The sequence below is a fragment of the Mustela putorius genome, unplaced genomic scaffold (assembly GCF_011764305.1).
Source record: "Mustela putorius furo isolate JIRA1106 unplaced genomic scaffold, ASM1176430v1.1 tig00004007_pilon_pilon_pilon, whole genome shotgun sequence".
NCBI classification, from domain to species: Eukaryota; Metazoa; Chordata; class Mammalia; order Carnivora; family Mustelidae; genus Mustela; species Mustela putorius.
The window spans coordinates 15,416,026-15,442,282 of record NW_025422145.1 but is presented as its reverse complement, the minus strand read 5'-3'; the positions used below and the strand labels follow the sequence as shown (position 1 = coordinate 15,442,282).

Sequence of the window (26,257 nt, the reverse complement as noted above, 5' to 3'; positions counted from 1 at the left end):
GCGCACTTACTGCCCCTTCCTCTGTATCCCAGCGGGTCCAGCGCATCCACCTGGCTCAGGAGCAACTGTGAACACACGGGGAGGACATGGGGTCAGATCAAGAGCATGTGTGTCACACACACACACGCACACACACACACGCAGGCGTGTAACAAGCTAACATTGAATGCACAGCGCTCCAGGTCCTTCCGGGAACATTTGGATATATTTTTTCTTAAACGGCATCCTCAAAGTGACACTGGGAAAAGTGGCACATAGGACATATAGAGAGGAAAGTGCCCGGTCTGGGGAGGGAAGAACAGCAACATGGGGGGATTGGGAGAAAAATACTGTCACAGACAGCGGGGGAAGGTTTCCGACCTTCCTCACACAAGACACACCTCCACATTCTTTTCCCTTCCCCCACCTTTTTCTGAGCTAGTGAACCCAGCAGAAGAGCAAGCGGAAGGAGAAACTGGCAGCTCACAGGGGCCGATGGCACACAGACATTTGCAGTGATCCTCAAACACGTGCATGTTGAAATGTTCCTTAACAGACAATGAGCAGGAAAAGATATAAAAAGGCAAGATCTAATACACTTGTGCTGGAAGTGTACCCCAGAATGACCTTCTAGGGGGCACCTGTGTGGCTCAGTGTCAGCTAAACGTAAGCCTTCGGCTCAGGTCATGATCCCGGGGTCCTGGGTTGGAGCCCCAGTTGGGCTCCCTGCTCAGCGGGGAGTCTGCTTCTCCCTCTCCCTAGCCCCCACCCCTGCTTGTGGGCTCACTCGCTCTCTCGCTCAAATAAATAAACTCTAGGGACGCCTGGGTGGCTCAGTTGGTTGGACGACTGCCTTCGGCTCAGGTCATGATCCTGGAGTCCTGGGATCGAGTCCCACATCGGGCTCCCAGCTCCATGGGGAGTCTGCTTCTCCCTCTGATTTCTCCTTGCTCATGCTCTCTCTCACTACCTCTCTCTCGATAAATAAATAAAAAATCTTTTAAAAAAATAATAAACTCTAAAAATAAAAAGAAAACAACCTTTCGGGAAAGCATTTCAGGTGTGCCCAGTCGTTGTTTGGCGAGTGTCTCATGATGGGTGCTCCGGCCTGCGGGGAAGGGGCTGATCTGCAGCATTTGCCGGTGCTGTGATGGCTGAGGTCAAGTTACCAAATGCTATCGCTGGAGGGAAAACTAGGAAGACACGTATAGTTTCTGCCCCTGCTGTATTCCCACTGTCCAAATGCAAGATGCACTAGAGGTCCACATGGGTAATAGGAACACAGATAGTAGTGAACTGTAGTGACATAATTGAAAGTAAAGAGTTTTCAGGAAAAAAAAGAGCTTTCAGTATTTTGTTTTTAACAAATTATTTGTAAATTAATACACTTTAATTTTTTAATTCTTATTTAGTTGTCAGGGAGAGAGCACAAGCAGGGGAGCAGGAGGAGCAACAGGCTCCTTGTGGAGCACGGAGCCCAACTCGGGGCTCAATCCCAGGATCCTGAGATCATGACCTGAGCTGAAGGCAGAGGCTTAGCCCACGGAGCCACCCAGACACCCCCTTGCTTAATTTTTAATAGTGGAGCACTCAGAATTCCTTAAGGTTTAGCATGAGCTAATGTTTTTAATTATGTCAACTCTATACCCAATGTGGGGCTTAAACTTAGAACCCCAAGATCAAGAAGCACGAGCTCTCCGACTGAACCCAGTGGACACCCAGGCTAAATGGTCCTAAAAGCATCAATAAGCAAAGGAGATAATAAGGAACTTTCAGGCCAAAAACAAAGTAAAGGCGAGAACTCCGAGCGGGAGAGATTGTCACAACACCTAAACTCCTGGGTCCTGAGATATTTGCCAAAACTAGTAAACTGGGGCTGGAATATTCTTCCTCATGGGCTCATACGCTTAAAAAAAAAAAAAAAAAAAAAAAAAAAAAAAAAAAAGCCAGTATAAGGTGATGTGCTCAGTAGGTGACTCTTCCCCATAAAACTGGGCCCCAAAGGCTACACGCACTGGACAATTCCTTCCTTTCCTCAAACATAAGGCCTGAGGAAAAAAATAGCTTGGTATTTAGCCAAAAAGGAACATCATTTCCTGATGTTAAAATCCCATGATCTGGGGCGCCTAGGTGGCTCAGTGGGTTAAGCCTCTGCCTGCGGCTGGGGTCATGGTCTCAGGGTCCGTCCTAGGATCGAGCCCCACATTGGGCTCTCTGCTCCGTGGGGAGCCGGCTTCCTCCTCTCTCTCTCTGCCTGCCTCTCTGCCTACTTGTGATCTCTGTCAAATAGATAAATAAAATCTTAAAAAAAAAAAAAATCCCATGATCTGCAACACAAGTTCCTGTCACCTGAATGGTCCCCCCCCCCCAAATCTCAGACTATGGATTTCATTTAAAATGATCCTGGAGGGGTGCCTGGTGGCTCAGTGGGTTGAGCCTCTGCCTTCGGTTCAGAGTCCTGGGATCGAGCCCCACGTAGGGCTCTCTGCTCAGCAGGGAGCCTGCTTCCTCCTCTCTCTCTCTCTCTGACTGCCTCTCTGCCTACTTGTGATCTCTGTCTGTCAAATAAATAAATAAAATCTAAAAATAAAAAATGATCCTGGACTCAGGGCACCTGGCTGGCTCAGTCAGTGGACTGTGCGACTCTTGGTCTCGGGGTTGTGAGCTCACGCCCCACACTGGGTGTAGAAATTACTTAAAAACTAACCAAATAAAAATATTTTTAAAAAATTTTTTCCCAAACATTCTCAGGGCTCCTTCATAGGCCCCAGGCACCTACAGAAGCAAATAAATCCTCCGTGGATAAAGGCACCTCATCACAGACCACAGAAGGCAAAGCGCAGCAAACTCACCAAGCACACAAGGGGTTACAGCACACCGCGTGTGAGAGCCGGCAGACCCGTGAGTCTGCATGACAGACCACGAAGGTCAGGCACCAAATGTGTCAGGTTCAATTACAGGTGTGCCTAGTGTATTAAGAAAAAAAAGATCCAAAAAAAAAAAAAGAAAGAAAGAAAGAAAAAAAGATCAAAGACGAGATTTTATTTTTTATTTTCTTAAAGATTTTATTTATTTATTTATTTATTAAAGATTTATTTATGGGACGCCTGGGTGGCTCAGTTGGTTGGACGACTGCCTTCGGCTCAGGTCATGATCCTGGAGTTCCGGGATCGAGTCCCGCATCGGACTCCCAGCTCCATGGGGAGTCTGCTTCTCCCTCTGACCTTCTCCTCGTTCATGCTCTCTCTCACTGTCTCTCTCTCAAGTAAATAAATAAAATCTTTAAAACAACAACAAAAAAAAGATTTATTTATTTATTTGACAGAGAGAAATCACAAGTAGATGGAGAGGCAGGCAGAGAGAGAGAGAGAGAGGGAAGCAGGCTCCCTGCCGAGCAGAGAGCCCGATGCGGGACTCTATCCCAGGACCCTGAGATCATGACCTGATCCGAAGGCAGAGGCTTAACCCACTGAGCCACCCAGGCGCCCCACAAAGACAAGATTTTAAATATCTGCAGGAAGTAATAAAATATAAAAAGGGACACAGCACCTATGATAAGCTGGCATTTTGATATGAATTGCATTAAACCTGTATACACAGATGAAGAAAAGACACAGTCATCAAAACGTAAAATCCAGGCACCTCGGTGGCTCAGTGGGTTAAGCCTCCGCCTTTGGCTCAGGTCATGATCCCAGGGTCCTGGGATGGAGCCCCGTGTCGGGCTCTCTGCTCAGCGGGGAGCCAGCTTCCCCCACTCTCTGCCTGCCTCTCTGCCTGCTTGTGATCTCTGTCAAATGAATAAATAAAATCTTTAAAAAAAAAAAACAAAACCTTAAAACCCAATGGATAAGTTAAACAGACAAAACACGATCATTAAGAGAAGTAGGGAACTTAAGGTAGGTTAGAATAAATTATCCAGGGCTCCTGGGTGGCTCAGATAGTTAGGTGTCTGCCTTCGATTTGGGTCACGGTCCCAGGGTCCTGGGATTGAGTTCCGCATCGGGCTCCCAGCTCAATGGGGAGCCTGCTTCTCCCTGTCCCACTCCCCCTGCCTCTCTGTCTCTCATGAATAAATGAAAATCTTTAAGAATAAGTTTTCCAGACTACAGCCCCTGCATACCCTGAGCAGGAGCTCCTCCTGACGTTCTGTACCCCGGGGCCTCACGCGCCTCTAGTCAAGGATGTACTTGAAGCAGGAGAGTGAGCCCAGGCAGAAGATGCAGTGTAAGAAGGAATGAACAAATGAAGCGGCAAATACAAACATTAATTCTGAATAAAATAATGTCTGTGGAGTTACACAGAACAAAGCCTCAACAGACATGAGACACCAGACAGCGACAACTGTCAGAACCGAGTCACGGCGGCACGTCATTCAAGTGCTCCTAAGTCCTCGTCTCATCCAGGGGCACAAAAGGCTTTTATCAATGTTAGATTTCGGTAGGTGTATTAGTTTCCTATTGCTGGCGTAACACAAACTTAGTGACTTAACACAAATGTATTCTCTATAAATTTTTATTTTATCATTATTATTTTTTAAGGATTTTATTTATTTATTTGACAGAGAGAGACATGGTGGGAGGGGGAACACAAGCAGGGGGAGTGGGAGAAGGAGACCCAGACTCCTCGCTGACCAGGGAGCCCAATGAGGGGCTCGATCCCAGGACCCTGGGATCACCACCTGAGCCGAAGATAGCCGCTTAATGACTGAGCCACCCAGATGCCCCCATCTCAGAATTCTTTTTTTTTTTTTTTTAAGATTTTTATTTATTTGTTAGAGAGAGAAAGAGAGAGCGAGCACACAGGTAGAGAGAGTGGAAGGCAGAGGCAGAGGGAGAAGCAGCCTCCCTGCCGAGCAAGGAGCCTGATGTGGGACTCGATCCCAGTACGCTGGGATCACGACCTGAGCTGAAGGCAGTTGCCTAACCAACTGAGCCACCCAGGCGTCCCTTTTTTTTTTATTTTTTAAAAAAGATTTTAATTATTTATTTGACAGATAGACACAGCGAGCGAGGGAACACAAGCAGGGGGAGTGGGAGAGAGAGAAGCAGGCTTCCCGCCAAGCAAGGAGCCTGATGTGGGGCTCGATTCCAGGACCCTGGGATCACGACCTGAGCCGAAGGCAGACGCCCAACCACTGAGCTGCCCAGGCGCCCTCCCATCTCAAAATTCTTAAACTTATGTTCAAAAACCTTTTGTCATCTAAGGTCACACTCACAAGTTCCAGGGAGTTGGACCTGGATCTCTTGGAGGTGATCGTGGGGCACCACGACATCATACGCGTGCCTATGGCAAGTTCTCGGCAACCGCAGAACACAAATAGAATGTATGAGTTCCAAAGTAATGGAGAGGAAAGAGTAGAATATTACAAGTCTAACCCCCCTACACCCCCCAGAAAGAGGGAAAAAGGAACAGAAACAGAACGTGTGTGACCAAGGTAAAGGCCCAGAATAAAATACTATCAGCAAAACCAAAACGTTAACGACATGGGTTGTAAGTGACTAACTGACCCAGATGAAGCACAAAGGTCAGACGCAGAGGCTAAGACAAGCACAGACTCAAGCACAGACTCAAAAGTGTCATGAAGAGTACCACCCCGGGAGCCCCACCTCCTGGGGACTGCCTCGCAGCATCTTCTACATTCATCATCACTACCTATTTCCAAAACTTGCTGCCACCCTCGGAAGGAAGCCATGTGCCCAGAACCAGTCACTCCCAGCTCTGAAGGTCCCCTGTCTATGTTCTGTCTGTACAGATTGACTGATTCTAGGTATTTTGCATAAATGCAGTCTTACGATGTGTGGTCTTTTGTGTCTGGCTTCTTTTGCACCTAGCATCGTTTTCAAGGTCCCCACGCTGGACCTTGAAATCCTTTTATGAAAATCAGTGTTTTCACTTTCTCTGGGTCAACACCCAGCGGTGGAATTACCGGATTATCTGGCAATCCTATTTTAACTTCCTGAGGATCCTCCGAACGGTTGCCAATGTTCTGTTTTCTGCTCATCCATCCAGCTGTTGATGGCTCTTTGGTTGTCTCCACCTTCTGGCTATTCCGAGTGATGCTGCTGTACACGTGTGCGCCTGAGGACTGCAGCTCCTCCTTGCAGGTCTCTTGGGTCTGCGTCTGCGGGGTGCAGCTGCTGAGTCAGACCACTGTTTAACTTGTGAGGAACCGCCAGACGGTTCTCCCCAGGAGCTGCTGCGTCCCATTCCCACCAGCAGCGGTGAGTGAGAGCTCCAATTTCTGCACATCCTCCCCAGCATTATTCTTCCTTTCTTCTTCTGTTTTTCCCTTTGGAATTACGGGCCATGCTAACGGACCCTATGGCTTGCTTTCAACTCACAGAGTTCTGTGGGCATGGGGTGTCACTTCCGTAATTAATGATGCCTCTCCCGTGGGGCACCTGGGCGGCTCGGTCGGTCAGGTGTCTGACTCTGGATTTCAGTTCAGGTCATGACCTCAGGGCTGTGAGATAAAAGAGCCCACGCTGGGTTCCACGGTCATCACGGAGTCTGTCGAGCATCTCTCCTCTCTGCCCTCCTCCTGCCCCACTTTTGAGCGCATGCTGTTTCTCTGTCAAAGAAGTACAATCTTAAAATCATGCCTCTCTTGTGTGGGGATCCTCTCTCTTTCAGAGAATATGCCATGCTGTGGCTTCCCCCAGAGTGGCCTCTTACTGACACTCAGAAAGTAGCTATCTGCTGCCAATGACCGGGTGAGTGTGCAAAGCCCCTTCTCCAGAACAGCCCCAGATGAGACCCCTTGACTGCAGCCTGTGAGGGAGAATGTGGTGAGCTACGGTGGGACTCCTGGTCCTCGGAAACCCCAGGAGAGAGTAACTGTGCCAGTGATCTCTGACACATGAGCTCTGGGAAGACAGAGGGGCTGTGAAGGGAAGACGGGTTTCCCAGGTGCTGACACTGTTCCATTTCCTGACCCACTGGACATGGAGGGCTTGCCTCTTAGTTTGTGATCTCTTCTGGAGGGAGAGAAGCCAGGCTCAGCCAGGAGCTGATGGGTTTTGAATCCCAGGTGTGCTAGACTTTGGAAGAGGTCCAAAGGAGGTCCAGCAACCTCAGAAAAAGGCCTGAAAATATATAATACTGTACTGTATTATATAAATTATCACAAAATTACATATGCAGTACAATACTGCACTGCATACTACACAGTATCCCATATACAATAAATGCACTGTGTTATACAGTGTACTTTCTATAGATCTGGATTATTTACATGCATTTATCATATATATATAATACTGTACCATATATTATGTAATTACACATGCAGTATCTCATATATAGTAACACCACGCTGTTACATGATTACATACCCAGTATTATATACTGTTACACTACACATATGGTATTATATACATAGAATACTGCACTGGGGCACCTGGTTAAGCGTCTAAGCATCTCTTGCTTTCTGCTCAGGTCGTGATCTCAGGGTCAGGAGATGGGGCCCCACGTCAGGCTCCACATTTGCTGCAGGGTCTGCTTGAGATTCTCTCCCTCTGCCCCCTCCTGTTCATGCTCTAATAAATCAATCTTAAAAAAAAAAAAAAAAATACCGCAGGGGCACCTGGGTGGCTCAGTGGGTTAAGCCTCTGCCTTCAGCTCAGGTCATGATCCCAGGGTCCTGGCATCGAGCCCCACGTAGGGCTCTCTGCTGGGCAGGGAGCCTGCTTCCTCTTCTCTCTCTGCCTACTTGTGATCTCTCTCCCTGTCAAATAAATAAATAAAATCTTAAAAAAAAAAACGCAGGGGCTCCTGGGTGGCTCAGTAGCTTAAGCATCTGCCTTCAGCTCAGGCCATGGTCCCAGGGTCCTGGAGATGAAGCCCCGCATTGGGCTCCCTGCTCAGCGGGTAATCTGCTCCCCACCTCCCTCTGCCTCTCCCAACTTGTGCTCTCTTTCTCTCGCTCTCAAATACATAAAATCTTTAAAAAAACAAACAAACCCTGAAGTGTTACATATTAGTGCATATACAGTATTACATAATGTGCACTGCACTGTATTAATTACACACACAGTCATGTACATGCAGTAGTGTAGTAGGTATTACACAACTATACGGATTTTTATATACAGCAGCAGGGCCATATCATGTAGTACTACACAGTCACAGATATGGCATTATGCATACAACACTGCTCCGTTGTACTTGTTAATATCCGGAGTTCCATACACAATACTGTACTTTACCATATCGCTACATTCTTATATGCACAGTAACAGCATAATTTATATTTGAAAGCTGCCTCATCACCAGAAAACACTTTTTTGATACAGATGTTAAGTAGACTTCTGGTGGTAATGACTTTGCAACCTGTATGTGTTGAATTATTATATTGTACACCCGAAACTATCTATTAATCTATTCCATCTCCATAAAAATAAAAAGGCGCCCGGGTGAGGTGAAGGGCAGGGTGAGGGGGCAGAAGTCTCCTTTGCCGGACCCTCACCACGGCCCCTCCCCTGATGTGAGGACAGGTGGTGGCAGGGGTGTCCATTGCACAGCCTCCCTGGGAGAGCAGTCCCAGGCCACAGGCTCAGTAGGGTTAGCCCCGAGGAGGGAAATAGCAGGAACAAGGAACAAGGGGTCAAAAAGTGCTAGAGAAAAAAAAAAAAAAAGTGCCCGGAAATCCCTGCAGCCTTCCCTGTGAAGGCCTGTGTCACTCGGGGGGGCCTGGCCACTGGGGTTGGACTCCTGTACGGCCTGGGTCAGGGACCACAGGCACCTGGGAGACCTTACTGCTGTCCGAGAGTAGCCATCCGCTCTGTCACCTGTGATAGAGAATGCACGGCCATGTGGCACCACAGACTCCGGTGCCGGAGAAAGCCCAGATTAAGCACCTGTGGGGATGTGGGTAAGTAGGGGAAGGGTTGTCTGTGGGGCTGGCACAGGGACTGTTCTGTGGACAGAAAAGCAATTAACTGTGCCAGCAGCTGAGGACATGACTCCTCAACCCCTTTTCCTAAGGTCAAGTATTACCTTTGGCATGTGCTGGGGGCCCTGCTCTAAAGACTCGGGGTGGGGGGGGCAGCTCGCCTCATATCCCAGAAGAGACGCTGTTTAGTGTCTCCCGCCTCCCCCCACCCCTGCTGCTCCCACTCCAGCTCGTGGTGTCCTTCAGACCAAGAGCACCAAAGCCGGGGAAAAGCGCATCAGAGGTACTGACACAGGCTATGGCGCAAACCCCGCAGACCCACTCAGCAGCGGGAGCTGGTCCTGGTCACTTGCTGTGCTTTCAATCCCATGACACGCCCCCAATGGGCAAACCGACAGACATGGCAAGGAAATCAGTGGCTGCTTGGGGCTGGTGTTGGAGGCAGTGTCCACCATCGGGTAACCGGGGTGCCTTTTGCGGGTGATAAAAATGTCCTAAGACTAAGAAATGGCAAACTAGAGCGCAAAACATCATGGGTCTATTTAAAACCACTGATCTGGGGCGCCTGGGTGGCTCAGTGGTTAAGCCTCTACCTTCGGCTCAGGTCATGATCCCAGGGTCCTGGGATCGAGTCCTGCATCGGGCTCCCTGCTCAGCAGGAAAGCCTGCTCCCCCCTCACTCTCTGCCTGCCTCTCTGCCTACTTGTGATCTCTGTCAAATAAATAAATAAATAAAATCTTAAAAAAAACACAAAACACCGATCTGTACCCTTTAAAGTGGCTAACATGTTGAATTTTATGTTTTTAACTCAATTATAATCTACCTACAAAATAATAAAAGTACATTCTCGGGCCCCTCCCCAGAAAATCAGGATTGGAGGCGGGATAGTAATCTGTTTTAAGTCCTCCAAGAACTTCTGATGCCTGACTCCACTGTCCCCGTCTTTCCTGAGCAGGTCCACATGCAGATCCCAAATCCCACTGGGGCCTCCGTCCCACTCCTCGGTGAGGGGCCCTTCCAAAGCACTGTGGTACACATCCCCTCCCTGCCTTGCTCCAATCACAGCCGGGTACCACTTCGCACAGTGCACTCCCAACTCCCAGGCACAGCCAAGTGCACCCCGCTATCCTGGGGAGACTCTCCACTTACCCATAAGTCACGGCAACCACAGGATGGCTGCTCCCTGCTGGGGATTCTAGGGGCTCCCATACAGGCTTTAAGACCAGCACCAGCTCTCCAGCCCCCTTTGCCAGACTGCAGTTGCGGGCCTGGCTGGAAGCCCCCATTTTGAGTCTGGAGGGAGGCCCCAGAAGTCCCACTCGCTGTGGCTCAGGACCCCTCCTCCAGCACAGCCTGGGGCCTCCATGCAGTTAGGAGAGGCCACAGCCCACACCAAGAGCTGGTCACTGCGTCCTCCTCCATTGGACAGATGTGTGTCGGGGGCGGGGGGGGGTGGAGGATGTCCGTGAACATCGTCTGGGAGGGACCGAGGACCCCCACACAGCTGGGAGCCTGGACTCCACCATGATGTGAGCCCCGGAGGATCTGCTCCTGTTGGCCTGACCCCTGCGAACCCCCTCAGGGACTGCAAGTGCCTCCCGACCTGTGCCCCTGCTTCTCTCTCCATAAACAAGTATTTCCCATACTTCTGTATTCTTCAGGACTCAAAGTAGGGTGGTGAACCCTCTGGCTCCAGCCCCCTTATGATTTATGGACGCTTTCCTCTAGGCACGGTCCACCACACCCCCCCACCCAGTCCAGAGCTCTGCTCTGCTGGAACCCAACCGGGGCGAGCTATGGGGTCCTTGGAGAGCTGAGCACAGCCTCCACCAGTCCAAACTCCTCCTCTGCACCTGCCCAGGGCCCAGGTCCAGGCCCATGTGTGCACTACATTCCCACACACTCGAAGCCCTTGAGGCTCAGGGGTCTAGGGTGTGTCAGGGCCAGGCGGCTGCCTCCGGCACCAAGGCTGGAAGAGGCCAGCCCAAGAGCTCAAGCCCACCTGCTCCCAGGCAGACTGCGGACCTCGCAGGTGTGGGGGAGCAGGCGCAGCACCAGGCACCCTACAACGGTCTTGACTTCAGCATTACCTTTGCGGCCCACACCTCATTACTACCAAGTCCACAGATGGCTTCACTCTGCCTTTTCAAAACCACTCCTCCGCAGACGGTGGTGACGGCTGCACAACACACGAACACACTTAATAATGGTTGAGATGCAGAGTTCTGTGTATGTTACTAGTTTCTTTGTCTTTTTTCAAGTCCCCCTCATCCAGGAGATGAGGGATGGAGGCGGGAGGTCCTGTCGTCCTGGCTCCCGGCTGTGCACCCTCCCGCTCCCTGACGGGGCTGAGCCCCGTTTCCTGAAGGCCACAGCCTGGCAGCAGAGCCGCCAGGCACCCATGATCCCAGGCCTCATCCCCTTCGCCCCTCCCCTCCTCAGGACCACCCTTAACCCACTCATGGCTTGCAACTCCTTGCATCTACCTCCCACACCCTAGAGGACACACCTCTCCTCAACTAGTGTGCGGTCTGCACAAGCTACCAAGCAGCTGTTGACCCGACAGCAACGCCCCCACCCTGCCTGCCGTGAGCAGAGTATACTCCAGCAAGGCCCCTGCCTCCTGCCTCAGCCCCGGGCCCCAGACAAGGGCCGTGGGAAGGACACCCCGACGACACCCGGCCAGGGGACACCTGTAGGGCAGGAGCACCCACTACCCGCACATCTCCCGAGGAGAGGCCAGATTCTGGCAGAGGAGCCCAGGGCAGAACTACTGGCCACAGTATGGTGCTGGTGGTCACAGGATCCAGACCCAGTGACCACGGGCCCTTTGAGCCACCTCTGCACAGGGAGAGAAGCAATGACTATTTCCACACCTCAGCCACCAGAAGTTCTCTCCTAGAATAAACCAACCCCTGCCCCCAACATGGAGAAGAGATCGGTTACCCTTTCCAGAAGGGCTCACTCTGGGCTCTTAGAACATCTGAGAGCACAGGTACCACCACCAGGCTGGTTTGAGTCCAGCATCCCCAGCCCTGAGGACCGTGTGGCTGTCCCGTGGATGTTGTCCAAACACCTGTCTCTGTCCTTAGGTGACTCCCAAAGGGGGAGCTGCAGTGTGGCTCACCAGGGTCGGGCTGAGGCTGCCAACGGCAGACCAGGTGGGCGGCCCTTCCTAAAGCGGCGCGTGTGGAATGGGGCACCAGCTGGAAGGCCGCAGGAGTCTCCAGGGCACAGAGGGACAGCAGAGACCCCACCGCAACCGTAGGAGGCCGTCCATCAGATTTATTTATTCCTACTCAACATAACCCAGAACACAGGAGCAATTCTGTACATCTCTAGAACCCCACAGCTAGCTCCTAACAATAGAAACTGTAACTACAAAAGAGGAGTTGTATCCAGCAAATATAAAGGGTAACTTTAGGCTGTGTCCAATGTTCGTCAGACTATTTACAGGCCCGGATGTGGGTTCAGATCTCGCCAGCCTCCTTCTCCTCCGACCTCCGCGAAGCTGTCTTCCCGTTGGAGCTCTCCAGCCTCCAGTCAGCGGCCCCTCGCTCACTGCGCCCGTGCTCCCAGGACTCCTCCCTCGACGTCCGCTCTCTGGAGAACCTGGGAAAGGAGACGCAAGGCTCAGAGGAGGCCGCATCTCCCTTCTGGCTGGCCCCTTGAACACGGGCAACCTGGAGCCTCAACATCGGGTCAGGGAAGGCCTCGCCGGAGCACACCCGGGAAGCCCTCAGAAGGCAGAGGGCAGAGGGCAGCCGACCACCCAGGGCCCAGGATGCTGCACGGGAGCGCTGACACAGCCACTCCAAAGTGCCGTTTGCAAACATCTCTCCCAACGGGGCTGGCTTTTGCTGTAACGTGACCAGAGCAAGACCACAAAGCGCCCGTGTGGGGTACAACCCTTATACAGACGCAGCGGAAGGCTGTCATCCAGCACACAAAGGTGCTCACGGTGTTTCCCTCAAAGTTGTGGGTCATTGTTTTCTGGGTTATTTTCCTTAAGAAAACCCCAGCAGAGGTAAGTAGGACCTGGTCAGGACAGAGCTCTCAGGGGCTCTGTGTTCTGAGGGGACAGCGAGCGTGTGGCTGGTCACGAGGGAGCTGAGCCCATGTAACCACCTCTACACTTCTCAACTGTCCCAGCCCGGAATCCACCTGCTGCCCCCGCGCTTAGAGGCCCCTATGCGCTGGGCCCCATTCATGACTCCTCAAGGCTCCAACACTCAGCTGCACAGATGCCCCTTCAGGCTCCTGAACAAAAGCCCCAGACCCGTCCCTACCAGGTACGGCCAACAGGCCCCAACGACAGACCCCCAAAAGACCCTGGGAACACAAGAGAAGGGGCTCACTCCTGGTTGCAGCTACTGAAGGAGTCAGAGTAGTTACTTGTATTTCGCACTCCGGTCCCTGGAAGCCCGGCGGTGGCCCCGGCTGTGGCTCCGGGAACGGCTGCGGTGGCGCCGGTGTCTGTCTCGGGACCGAGATCGGGATGACTTTCGTCGCTCCCTGGAGGTAGATCTGGACCTCCTGCGACGCCGGTCCCGGGATCGTGACCTGTAGCAGACAACCAGAAGGCTCTGAAGGCCGGGATGCCTCATCCCAACAGCCCTTCTCTGGCAGGAGCTTCTGCTGGATGCTGCAGTGGCACCTCCCCTTCCTTCCTACAAATTTACAACTGGGGTTCACAACAGTCCCATCAGTGCACAATTATGGCCTCCTCTCACTGATGCTTCCTGAAAACAACTGCGACGCCACAGGCCTCGCTAGTACCTTCTGACTCCCCCTCTCATTTACAGTGGGTCCCTCTCCTGCACTAACACCCCAACCAGCCTGACAACAGACAGACAGGGGCCTGAGCTTGGTCCCTCACCAGCCCTGCCCACCAGATAGCAAGTGTGAAGCTGTAGAAGTTAAGGAAAAAATGCATGAGGAGGAGCGCCGTGGGTGGTTCAGTCAGTTAAGTGACTCTTGGTTTCAGCTCAGGTTGTGACCTCAGGGTCATGAGACTGAGGTCCAGGAGAGGCCACACGCACAGGGCAGCATCCGACTGGGACTCTCTCCCTCTCAGCTGTGTGTGCACTCTCTCCCTCTCAAATGAACATGTTAATGGATCTGGAAACCTACCTCCTTCGATCTCTGGTTCTGGATCCAGACCTAAAATGGAAAAGAAAAGGATGAACAATCTCCCCCGAACAGCGGTGCCCCGCAGCCTACAAGACGAAGGAGTGCTGGCTTCCCACCGAGTCCTGTTGTTTTCTAGCAGCTCACGCACTCACAGGCCCACAGCCCCAGGGGTCAGAGGCTACACCCGGAGCTCAACAACAGACTCGCACAGCTACGCAGACTGTCACAGAGCAGATGCCAACAACGGGCAGGATCTAAAGTCACCAGAGGACACCACAGTTGAGGCAAAGCCTCGAATTCCAGACATAAGTTCACTGCTCGGTGAGGGTGACATGACCTCCTTGGGAAATACACGATACGTGGGTCCTCATTCTACACCCTATTCTACAGCAAAAACGGACAAGACCACCGGCACAATGTGTTGAGCTGGATGTGACAGAGATGTTCATACATCTGAAGGGTGGTCTGATAGGTTCTTAGAAAGCAGTTTTCCAACACTACTAATATTTACATGTTACATTTGTCTTAAAAAAATTTTTTTTAAGATTCTATTTATTTGACAGAGAGATCACAGGCAGGCAGAGAGAGGGGGAAGCAGGTTCCCTGCTGAGCACAGAGCCCGATGTGGGGCTCGATCCCAGGACCCCAGGATCATGACCTGAGCCGAAGGCAGAGGCTTTAACCCACTGGGCCACCCAGGTGCCCCTGTCCTAGAAATCCTAAGGAATTTTATAAACCACTGAAACATACCAAAATCAGGATGATCACTAAAGTACTGGTTCATTTATAGGGGCACCTGGATGGCTCAGTCAGTTAAGCTTCCCACTCTTTGTTTCAGCTCAGGTCATAATCTCAGGGTCCTAGGAATGACCCCAACATAAGGCTCTACCCAGTGGGGAGTCTGCTTGAGGATCGCTCTCCCTTTGTCCTCCCCCACCCTGTCTCTCTCAAATAAATGAAATCTTTAAAAAACAAAACAAGGGCACTTGGGAGGCTCAGCCAGTTGAGCATGTGCCTTCAGCTTGGGTCATGATCCCAAGGTACTGGGATTGAGCCCCACTTCGGGCTCCCTGCTTAGTGGAGAGCCTGCTTCTCCCCATCCTGCTCCCCCGGCTTGCGTTCTCTATCAAGTAAATAAAAATGGGGTGCCTAGGCGGTTCAGTGGGTTAAGCGTCTGCCTTCAGCTCAGGTCATGATCTCAGGGTCCTGGGATCAAGCCCCACATTGGGCTCTCTGCTCAGCAGGAAGCCTGCCTCCTCCTCTCTCTGCCTGCCTCTCTGCCTACTTGTGATCTCTCTCCCTGTCAAATAAATAAATAAAATCTTAAAAAAAAAATGAATTTAGGGGCGCGTGGGTGGCTCGGTCTGTTAAGTCTGTCTGCCTTCGGCTCAGATCACGATCCCGTAGTCCCCACATCAGGCTCATTGCTCAGCAGAGAGCCTGCTTCCCCTTCTGCCTACAGCTCCTTCTGCTCGTGTACTTGTGCTAACAAATAAATAAATAAACGTAAATAAACTGCTATTAAAAAGGATAGGAAACAAAACCAAACACCAAGTATGGCTGCATTAAACCAGGAAACGTCTGCACGGCACATCAAGACAAATGCGGCTCAGCAGTGGGAGAGGAGAGCAAGTGCGGGCTGAGCACCTGTTAAGGGTCAAGACCCAGATGTATCAAGGCCTGAGACCCCACAGAAAATCTACTCCGTTAAAAAGCAGGCAGAGGGGGCACCTGGGTGGCTCAGTGGGTTAAGCCTCTGCCTTTGGCTCAGATCATGATCTTAGGGTCTTGGGATCGAGCCCCACATCGGGCTCTCTGCTCGGCAGGGAGCCTGCTTCTTCCCTCTCTCTCTCTGACTGCCTCTCTGCCTGCTTGCAATCTCTGCCTGTCAAATAAATAAATAAATAAATAAAATCTTAAAAAAAAAAAAAAAAAAAGGCAGGCAGAGGATCTTGGGACATGGGGGGCTCAGTCGGCTAAGGGTCTTCAGCTTATGTCATGATTTTGGGGTCCTGGGACCGAGCTGCGTGTTTGGCTCCCTGCTAAGCTGGAACTCTGCTTCTCTCTCTCCCTCTGCCCCCAGCTTATATTTCTCTCTCTTGCTCTCCCTCAAATAAATAAATAAAATCTTTTTAAAAATTTTAAAGAAATAAATAAGAGGGGCGCCTGGGTGGCTCAGCGGGTTAAAGCCTCTGCCTTAGGCTCAGGTCATGATCTCAGGGTCCTGGGATCGAGCCCCGCATTGGGCTCTCGGCTCAGCGGGGAGCCTGCTTCCCTCTCTCTCTCTGCCTGCCTCTCTGCCTACTTGTGATCTCTGTCAAATAAATAAAATCTTTAAAATAAATTTTAAAAAAGGAAATAAATAAGAAATAAAAAGGTAAAGGATCCAAACTTTTTTTCTTTTTTTAAAAGATTTTATTTATTTATTTGACAGAGAGAGATCACAAGTAGGCAGAGAGGCAGGCAGAGAGAGAGAGAGAGAGAGAGAGAAGCTGGCTCCCTGCTGAGCAGAGAGCCCGATGCAGAACTCGATCCCAGGACCCTGAGATCATGACCTGAGCCGAAGGCAGAGGCTTTAACCCACTGAGCCACCCAAGCGCCCCCAAACTTTTTTTATAAAAGAGAACACACAGGTGGCTGACAGGAACATGAAAAGATGCTCCACATCCCTCATCACAAGGGAAACTCAAAGCAAAACCACAGTGGGGTATAACTGCCTCACATCTGTTAGAGAAGCAACAAGAAATAACCAACACAACAACAAAGAACAGGACAACAAACACGGGAAGAAGTAACAAGCGCGTGAGGACATGGGCAGAAGGAACCCTCGTGCACGGCTGGCGGGCAAGGGACCTACCAGAGCCGCTGTGGAGAACAGTGTGCAGGAGTCTCAAAAGGTCAGAACTAGAACTACCACATGGTCCCGTGACCCTACTTCTGAGCATTTACCTAAGAAAATAAAAGCAGGTTCTTGAAAAGACCTCCGCACCCCCCCATTCACTGCATCATTATTTACAAGGGCCGAGACATGGAGACAACCCAGTGTCCACCCACAGACAAATGTGAGGCACGTACACAGGGCAGCATTCCTCGGCCATGCAACAGGACACCCTGCCCTATGGGACAGCATGGACACACCACGAAGACATTGTGTTATGTAACATCAGTCACAGAGAGACACAAGTAAACTATGATCTTGGTGATATGCAGAATCTAAAAAACCCCAAGTCACAGATACAGAGAAGGAACAGGCTGGTTGTTGCCAGAGGCAGTGGGTAGGAACGGGCCAAGATGGTGAAGGGAGGGGAGAGGAAAAGGGCGGTTAAGGCACGTCACTGCAAGGGCACTGTGTCATCTGTCAAGGGCACTCCTGCTGCGGAAGGTCTCGGGGATGAGGTGAGGCTCCCACAGGGACCCGCACACACATACACACCCCGCCACGGGAGTGGTCACTTCGTTGGAAAAAGGGACTTAGGTGTTTTGCTTAATACATTTTAAGACTGTCTGTCTGAATCTCTTTACAATCAAAATCTGTTAGGTAATTAAAGTAATGAAAAGAAACACAAAAAATTCAACAGCTATTTGTCATTTCTGAATTATATAGTAATTCTTCCAGGAAAGCCCAGCTTCTGGGCCTTTCGAGGACAGTGAGATCTCTCCCGACAGTGTGGTCCTGGCTCCAGCCTTCTCCCTGAACTTTGACCAGATGTCTCCCAAGCTTCTCCAACTGAATATGATCAGAGCCAAATTCCATCCCCACCTCCCCCCGTCACCTCCTCAAAAGCCCTTTACACTGCTCCGTCTTCTCCATCCCCCCAGTGGCAACTCTAGGCCAGAAACCCTGAGGCCCACTCTATTTCCCCTTTGTTTGCCTCACAAGCCCACACCAGATGATCTGCTCCAGAGTCTGCTCAGACCGACGAACCTTCCCCGACGGACATCCCCCCAGCCAGTGTGGCTGCATGGACAGAGCACGCTCCGACCCTGGAGAGCCTCATCTCCAGCCTGACTTGGCTGGGCGCCTCGCAGCCACGAGGCTGGTCAGGGCACAGCAGGCTCCTCTCCTCTTCTCCTACAGCGCTGCCCTCCGCCTTCCCAGCTGCGAGGCAGGTGGCCTGAGCAGCGCACAGCCCCGGGCGACTGTCCACGCCACATGGTGCTCCCCCAGGCCGGCCCAAACCCCGCTCTTCTGAGCAGGCTGCATGTCGGCTTGCTCTGCTTTTAGGGGCACGCGGGTCCGTGGCAGACCTCGACGGCTACACGCCAGACTGCAAGGAAGGAGCAGGGTTAGGGTCGGGGTGAGGTGCGCACTGTGGACTCACCTCCTGCTCAGGCGCTCCTCCCGCTCTCTCTCCTCTCTCCTCCGCAGTCGATCCTGGTTTCTCTTCTCCTGTTTTTCAGCCACAGTTTTCTACATAAGCAAAAAGTTGGAAAATGAGAGAAGCTATACCACTGAGTATTTATGGGGCGCCTGTGGGGCTCAGTTGTTAAGCGACTGCTTTAAGCTCAGGTCACGGTCTTAGGGTCCTGGGATGGAGCCCTGCGCTGCCTGCTCAAGGGAAGCCTGCTTCTCCCTCTCCTGTGCCCCCTGCTTGTGCTCCCTCTCTAGCTGTCTCTGTCAAATAAACAAAATCTTAAAGAAAAAAAAGCACGGGGACGACTGGGGGGCTCAGTCGTTAAGCGTCTACCTCCAGCTCAGTCATGATCTCAGGGCCCTGGGATCGAGTCCCGTATCGGGCTCCCTGCTCAGTGGGATGCCTACTACTCCCTCTCCCACTTCCCCTACTTGTGTTCTCTCTCTCTCTTCCCTGTCGAATAAATAAATCTTTAAAGAGAAAAAAGCACTTTTACATGATCTCAATATTAGTAATTTAGAAATCTAAATGAAACTCTTAAGAGGAACATAATCACCTCTAAAACTTCTTAATGGAAAATAAATGAAAATAATGCTACCATAGAAACTCACCTTGTAAGTTCAGTGACCAACTGCACACTCTAAGACGTGCTCTAGTTCTAAGTCACGGAAACTGATCTTTTGCTTCACACCAGTCCAGAACATTAGTTTTTTACCGAAGGAGACTCCACACACGTTATGGTTACGGTGTGACCAACCATACCCTGCTGGCCAGGAGCAGCCCGTCCCTGGAGTGCTGAGCGCTCCAGCGGCTTTAGAGCCAGCCTCAGGGGACAGCAAGCCAGGGAAGGCAGACCATGAGCTGGTGTTCTTTGGTATTTTATTATGAAGTCCTTGCTACACCCACCACGGAGCTCAAATGTACGGCCCCACGATCAAGAGTCACATGCTCGGGGCACCTGGGTGGCTCAGTGAGTTAAAGCCTCTGCCTTCGGCTCAGGTCATGATCTCAGGGTCCTGGGATCGAGCCCCGAATCGGGCTCTCTGCTCAGCAGGGAGCCTGCTTCCTCCTCTCTCTCTGCCCGCCTCTCTTCCTACTTGTGATCTCTGTCTGTCAAATAAATTAAAAAAAGAAAATCTTTAAAAAAAAAAAAAAAAAGAGTCACATGCTCCACAGACAGAGCCAGCCAGGCGCACCCACCCCTGGCTTTCAGCACCAAGCTCAAAACCTGGCTCATCAGGCCCGGCGGTGGACAGAGCAGAGAAGACAACACAGCAGACAGGGGAGCCTGGGGAAACTCCACTATGGGACACTGCTGACACAGCTGAGCTCAGAACACTAGCTCCACACCCCCACCCTCAACACCAACCCAAAGCCTCCTCATGCCCCCACTCCCTGCTGACGGAACGAAGCCCTAAGGGGGAGTAAAACAGGGCCAGGGAGACAAAGGACCACCAGTCTTCTCGTGCTCATGAAGGCACAAAGGATAACGCCGCACCTCAGTGCATACTGGAGCCAGGCCCCTGAACGAAGGGTACAGCAAGGACTGAGGGGAGAGGCCAGCTGGCCCCCTCAAAGCACTCACGAGGTGCAAGAGCCCTCCTGTCTGGCCCCTTGGGCTCTCCAGCCCGCGTGTCACTTGCCCTGCCCCCAGCAGGCACACAGGACGGACACATGAAGGTCAAGGATGGGCATTTCAGCCCCTTGACTGAAGAGGGGAAGTGACTGAGCACAGGGCTGTGGTCTGGGATTAGCTCCTTTCCAAACACCTCTGCTTCCTTCCAGCCCTAAGTAAGAAGGCCTTGCCTTGCTACTGCCTTGGTGTGTGGCCTGGGGTGAGGACCTCTGGGACCGTGGTAAGCAAAGCCATCTGGGACCAGGGTCCAGAGCTCTCACCCTCCCGAATGTTCAGAGGTACACTTCTAGACATGTTTTCTGTTGTTAGTCTAATCGCCATTATCAAAATCTGTAATAGGTTTGGGTTGTCTGGATCAACTTTGTACCGCTCACTCTGCAAAGACAAAGGCTGCCTTCTAGATCTAGTTAATACTTAAATTCCTCACAGGCACCTGGCTGGCTCAGCCGGTAGAGCACGTGGCTCTTGATCTGGGCATTTAAAGTTGGAGCTCTTGTTGAGTGTAAAGATTACTGAAAAATAAAATCTTTAAATAAACAAAAACAAAACCTTAAGTTCTTAAGGTTTCAGGGTATAATTTTTCAAAATAGTCTCATTTCATTTGAAAAAATACATGTTAAAATAGAAAAGACTTTCAGCTATAAAAAAAATATCAAAACAAAATGATGGTGTGATAGGAAATGGAAATACAATTTAAAGGAGAAATGGAAGGGCCTCCTGGGTGGTTTAGTCCATGAAGCGTCTGACTCCAGCTCAGGCCATGATCTGGGCTCTGTGCTCAGTGGAGAGTCTACTTGGGGATTCTCTCTTGATTCTCTCCCGTCCCTCCCCCTGCTCACACACATGCTCTTTCTCGCAAATAAATATATCTTTAAGAAAATCTATAATAAAGTGTATCACTTTTGAAAATTCTAGTGGGAGCACAGGAGCAAACTGTTTTAAGACCAGTGGCGGCCACCCCCGCTCCGCTCCCAGTGCCAAGTTTACCTCTCACCTACAGGAAACCCCTTTTCAAGTGCAGGGCTGTCCCCTGCCCTTTCAAAGGACACAAAAGGCCTCCACCTTCACTGTCATAGTGTCCTTGTCAGGTGCCATGTGTCTTGCCACCAAATCTCATGTGGCCAGAAGACCCGCACAGCTCCCAGTAACCCATCCTAGTGGTCCCTACATAGCAAGGAGGACTCTGCCAATCTGAAAAATAATTCAAAGTATTCGAAACATGCTCACCCTTCCCTCTAAGTATTCCACACCCAAGGTAAGTTTTAGAGTCTAACCCAGGAAACTGAGCCGCCTGAGGAAGAGACAAGGGTGGGCAGTTGTGGAGCAGTCCATCCAAAACGCCCCACCACATTCTCGTCCTTCCAAGGAGGCTCAAAGGCAAGGGCCAGGCAGTGTGATCTGTCTAGCCTCACTGCTCTCACACACACACCTCTGCCCAAGGAGAGACAAGACTATGGTTCTTCCCATCTCCAACCAAAAGTTATTTCAGGGGTGTGCAAGAGCTCTGTGTACCAGAGGACTAGACTGTGTTTTTTTCCTGCAAACAAGTTCAAACTAAAGAAATAGTCAGGGTCCCTTCCCTTAGTTCGCATGTGAACGAAGTGACAAACTCTGAGTATTTCACTATAAAATTCAAGACATATTCTTAGAAAAGATCAAAATAGTGGTGCCTGAGTGGCTCAACTAAGTGTCTAAAGTCACGTCACAATCCCAGGGTCCTGGGATTGAGCCCCACATTGGGCTCCCTGCTCAGCTAGGAGTCTGCTTGTCCTTCTGCACTCCCCTCCCCAATTTGTGCACACTCTCTCTCTAGTAAATAATTAAATCTTAAAAAAAAGAAAAAGAAAATAAGGTCAAAACACAAGGTTTTCTACAAGTTAATACAAAGCCATCACAAGACTGCCTGGGTTTCTCCAGAAACAACGTATTAACATACCCTCAACTGATCAAGCTTCTCTCTGATTTGAATGAACCCCAAGTGTAACTTGCCCCCGAAGTGATCTGCAAGACGACGGTCATTGTCGTGGAGACCAAGGTAGGCCGAACAGACCTCACAGACACGCAGCTTCTGCTGTTGAAAACTGGATGCAGGCATGGAATTTCTGTATTCTTCCTGGAGAATGGGAACAAAGCAATGAAAATGAGGTACACAGAACCACAACTAAATATTCAACCCCCAAATGGAAATATTTGAGGGGACTATAGAGATAACTTTGAAATAAACTAAAACTCATCATTTACAAGCTTCAGATATTTGTAACTGACTCAATTTCCATCGTTTATTACAAAATGAGCAATCATGATTTCAAAGCAGTAAGAAACGTTCAAGCTTCTCGGGACAAGCAGGAGGCTGTCTGCTCTCAGAGGCCAACAGGGAAGGCAGGCTTCAGGTACGTGCAGTGGGGACCTGTAGGAGGACCAGAGAACCAAGGGAGCCTCTTCAAAAGGGGCCTTCCAAAAAAACAAAGCACAAAAGCCAAACCAAATAACCAAGCAAAATACACAACAGCCACTCATGGAGGTATTCCAAGGTCCAGAAAGCTGTATGCCAACTCTGCCCTGAAGGCTAAAATTTGGACCAACAAATACATTATACACTCTCTTCAAAAAAGAGTATGTCCAACAAAACAGACTAAAACACACCTCTCTGGCAGCAACTCCAGTCAGAACAGATGTAATATAGAAGAAATGAAGATATGGTTCCTGATGCTAGTGCCAAAGTCAAAACATGCCTTTAAGAACCAGGTTTAAGCAGTGCCTGGGTGGCTCAGTTGGTTAAATGTCTGCCCTCGGCTCAGGCCATCATCCCAGGGTCCTGGAATCAAACCCCACATCGGGCTCCCTGCTCAGCAGAGAACCTGCTTCTCCCTCTCCCTGATGCTTGGCCTGCTTGTGTTGTCAAATAAATAAATAAATAAAATCTTTAAAAAAAAAAAAGACCCAGATTTAAGAAATGCATTCCAGGGCACCTGGGTGGCTCAAACGTTAATGTTTAAGCATCCGTGTTCAGTTCAGGACATGATCTCCAAGTCCTCAGATTGAGCCCCACATCAGGCTTCTGGCTGGCTCAGTGTGGAGTCTGCTTTACCCTCTCTCCCTCTGCTTGTGCTTGTCTTGTCCCTCTCCCAAATGAATAAATAAAATCTTAAAAAGAAACGCATTCTAGGGGTGCCTGGGTGGCTCAGTCAGGTGAGTGGCTGCCTTCAGCTTAGATCATGATCCCAGGACACTGGGATCAATTCCCGCATTGGGATCCCCGCTTGGCGGAGAGCCTGCTTCCCCGTCTTTCTCTGCCTGTTACTCTGCCTACTGTGATCTTTCTCTGTCAAGTAAGTAAATAAAATATTTATTTATTTATTTTTAATTTGACAGACAGAGCTCACAAGTAGGCAGAGAAGTGTGGGGGGAAGCTGGCTCCCCACTGAGCAGAGAGCCCGATACGGGAACTGATCCCAGGATCCTGGGATCATGACCTGAGCAGAAGGCAGAGGCTTTAACCCACTGAGCCACCCAGGCGTCCCAAATAAATAAAATCTTAAAAAAAAAAAAAAAAGGAAAAAAAGAAACACAGTCTAATAGTTACTGATCCTTATTTAAAGGGATCTCCCATGTCTGGGTGGCTCAAGTGGTTAAGCACCTACTTTTACCTCGGGTTGTGATCCCAGGGTCCTGTGCTCAAATCCCCATCAGGCTCCTTGCTCAACAGGGCGCTTCCCCCTGCTTGTGTGTGGGCCCTCTGACAAAATCTTTTTTAAAAATTTAAAAAATAGGGACACCTGGGTGGCTCAGTTGGTTAAGCAGCTGCCTTCGGCTCAGGTCATCCCAGCGTCCTGGGATCGAGTCCCACATCGGGCTCCTTGCTCCGCAGGGAGCCTGCTTCTCCCTCTGACTCTGCCTTCCACTCTGTCTGCCTATGCTCACTCTCGCTCGCTCTCTGACAAATAAATAAATAAAATCTTTAAAAAAAAAATTTTTTTTTAATAAAAAATAATTAACAAATAAAGGGATCTACCATTAATTCACACATTCAAAATTCCCTGGCAAAAGCAGATTAAAATAAGATACCAGGAAAGACATCAAATACACCACTGGCAGGAGACTGCACTGGTGCCACTAAAAGGGAGTGCACCTGAACTACCCCTGAAAGCCAGACAGGTGTGCGCCCCTTCCGGGAACTCTTCTGGGCGTCCGTTCTGGAATATGCTCATATGTGTGCCAGCCAACAAGCACAAGGACACTGTCTGTGAAGACGAGAAACTACCAAGAACAGAGAACACCACCCAGAGAGTCGCAGGTTCATGAAACACAATTCTGCAGCAAAACACTGAAGGAAGTTGTATGCAGCATCAAGGAGAGACCTCACCAACAGTGGTGAGTCAACAATGAAAGCAAGACAGACAGACACAGCATTTCAGTGGGATTTTTTTTAAAGCACAAAAACATACCCATAACACACACCCACAACACTCACACACACAGAGTTTATGGGCAGCACACACGTGTAATAAAGAATGAAGAAAAGTGAATGCACACTAATGCCTGCCTCTGGGGAGGGACGGGAGGGGACTGGAGAGAGAAGCACTGGGAACCTGAATTTCTATTATGATGTGCCAAAGCTTTTATTAAAAAGAAAAAAAAAACAAAAAACCGAAAACTTTAGGGAAAATGGTAAATTCAGTGTGCCCATGAATATCTGTGATACTCTATCCCTTTCTGTAATTCTGAAACTTTTACTACCCTCTAATTTCTTTCAAAATAAACTCTCATTATACTGAATTAAAAAAAAAAAAAGTTTCAACAAGTTAAGTACTGTATGGCTCCATTTACGTAACATTCTTAACATGACCAGCATAGAGAGATGGAGGAGAGATTCGTATCTGCCAAGGGTCAGAGAAGTGCATGTGGCTACCAAAGGGTCAGGAAGGGATTTTAGTGGTGAAGGATACTTCGTGACTGTCAACATCCTTTCTATTACGCTGTGCAATGGTTTTTCAAGATGGTATCTCAGGGGGAATCTGGATAAAGGTACATGGGATCTCTCGGTATCATTTCTTGAGACTACTGAACACCCCTGCTGCTGAGAGCACACAGGGACCCATAGGTTCCACACCACCACAGAGCAGCGTGGCGGAGGCCCCCCTGACACCAGCCTGTCTTGCGCAGTGGTTTTAAGGAAGTGGTGCGGTCTCCTTGGGGGCACGACCAGTGACAGGATGGAGGACGCTGGCCAGGGTAAGGATGCTACGAATCCTGGGCATGAACAGCAGGCACCCCATATCCTGCTCCTGTCTGGGCCATCTGCAGCAGCCACATAATGACCCCGTCATCTACAATCATTTACACCCACATACAGATCTCGCAGCCAGCCCAGGGACGGTGGGTGTCTGCTCTGCTCCTGGAAGCATGAAGGGCGGGGCCTCAGGCTGCACCAAGAAGCCAGAGATTCCCTCCTGACTCTCTGGTCTTCCTGGTAGAGCAGTCAGCAACCCAAGGAGCCGACTCTGTTCCACACATAAATGCGTATTTCCTGTTTCAGGAGACAGGGCTTTAGATCCCATGATACAGATTTATATACATGATTTATATTTATAATAAGTGTGCAGGGATTTAAATCCTGTACAAAACGCAGAATTTAAATATAAACCCCATCTCCAGGAAATGGAACCACTCCGTAAACCAGGGAACACTGTTGGGAACTTTAACAAGTCACACCTCCATGGTGTGACAAATGCCACTCAAGGTATTTGATTCAAGTGTGACCTGCAGCGGTCACCTTCGTGAGCCCATCTGTCTTTGGGCGTGACTACATTTTACGTACCAACATCCACCTATACGAGTTCCTTTCCCTCTCGAGTTCAAGGACAGACATATTAGCTACGAACGTCCCTGAAGGGGATACTGTGCTGCCCAGGGCATGCGGCAGGATGCCAGCACCGCCCTCCAGCAGACCGTGCTACTCACCCCAACGCAGGCTGGGCCCTCTTGGAGTGACTCTTCTGCTCTGCAGACTTACCACTGCCCCAGTGGGCATCGTGACAGCCCCCATGGGCCCTGGGCGCCACCCATGACTTCAGTCCATCATTCTGGACCTCTGGTTAAGCACCAAGCTGAACCAGGGCTACAGAAGTGGCCAAAGAGAGGCCTGCACCAGGGGCACCTACACGTCATCTCCTCATCTCTACCCAGCCTCACCAAGCCCACGGCTCTAATGACCTTCTCAACCGATGGGTCTTGGCTAAGGGCACTTCCAGGATTACCCG

General features: G+C 50.3%; 1 protein-coding gene across 3 annotated transcripts in view; it reads right to left on the bottom strand.

Moving 5' to 3' along the window:
- Positions 1 to 12,138: 12,138 nt before the first annotated feature.
- LUC7L (LUC7 like) overlaps positions 12,139 to 26,257 on the bottom strand; it is a 37,175-nt gene continuing 23,056 nt past the window's right edge. For 2 of the 3 annotated variants that reach the window (XM_045072250.1, XM_045072248.1), the window contains 5 exons: positions 21,934 to 22,110; positions 18,329 to 18,417; positions 14,007 to 14,036; positions 13,269 to 13,436; positions 12,139 to 12,485 (listed from right to left, as the gene is read on the bottom strand). In XM_045072250.1, coding sequence (XP_044928185.1) covers positions 12,344 to 12,485; positions 13,269 to 13,436; positions 14,007 to 14,036; positions 18,329 to 18,417; positions 21,934 to 22,110 — 606 coding nt within the window. In that variant the 3' untranslated portion in view covers positions 12,139 to 12,343. Of the gene's footprint in view, positions 12,486 to 13,231; positions 13,437 to 14,006; positions 14,037 to 18,328; positions 18,418 to 21,933; positions 22,111 to 26,257 lie in introns of all 3 variants that reach the window. The other variant, XM_045072249.1, reaches the window with a different exon arrangement.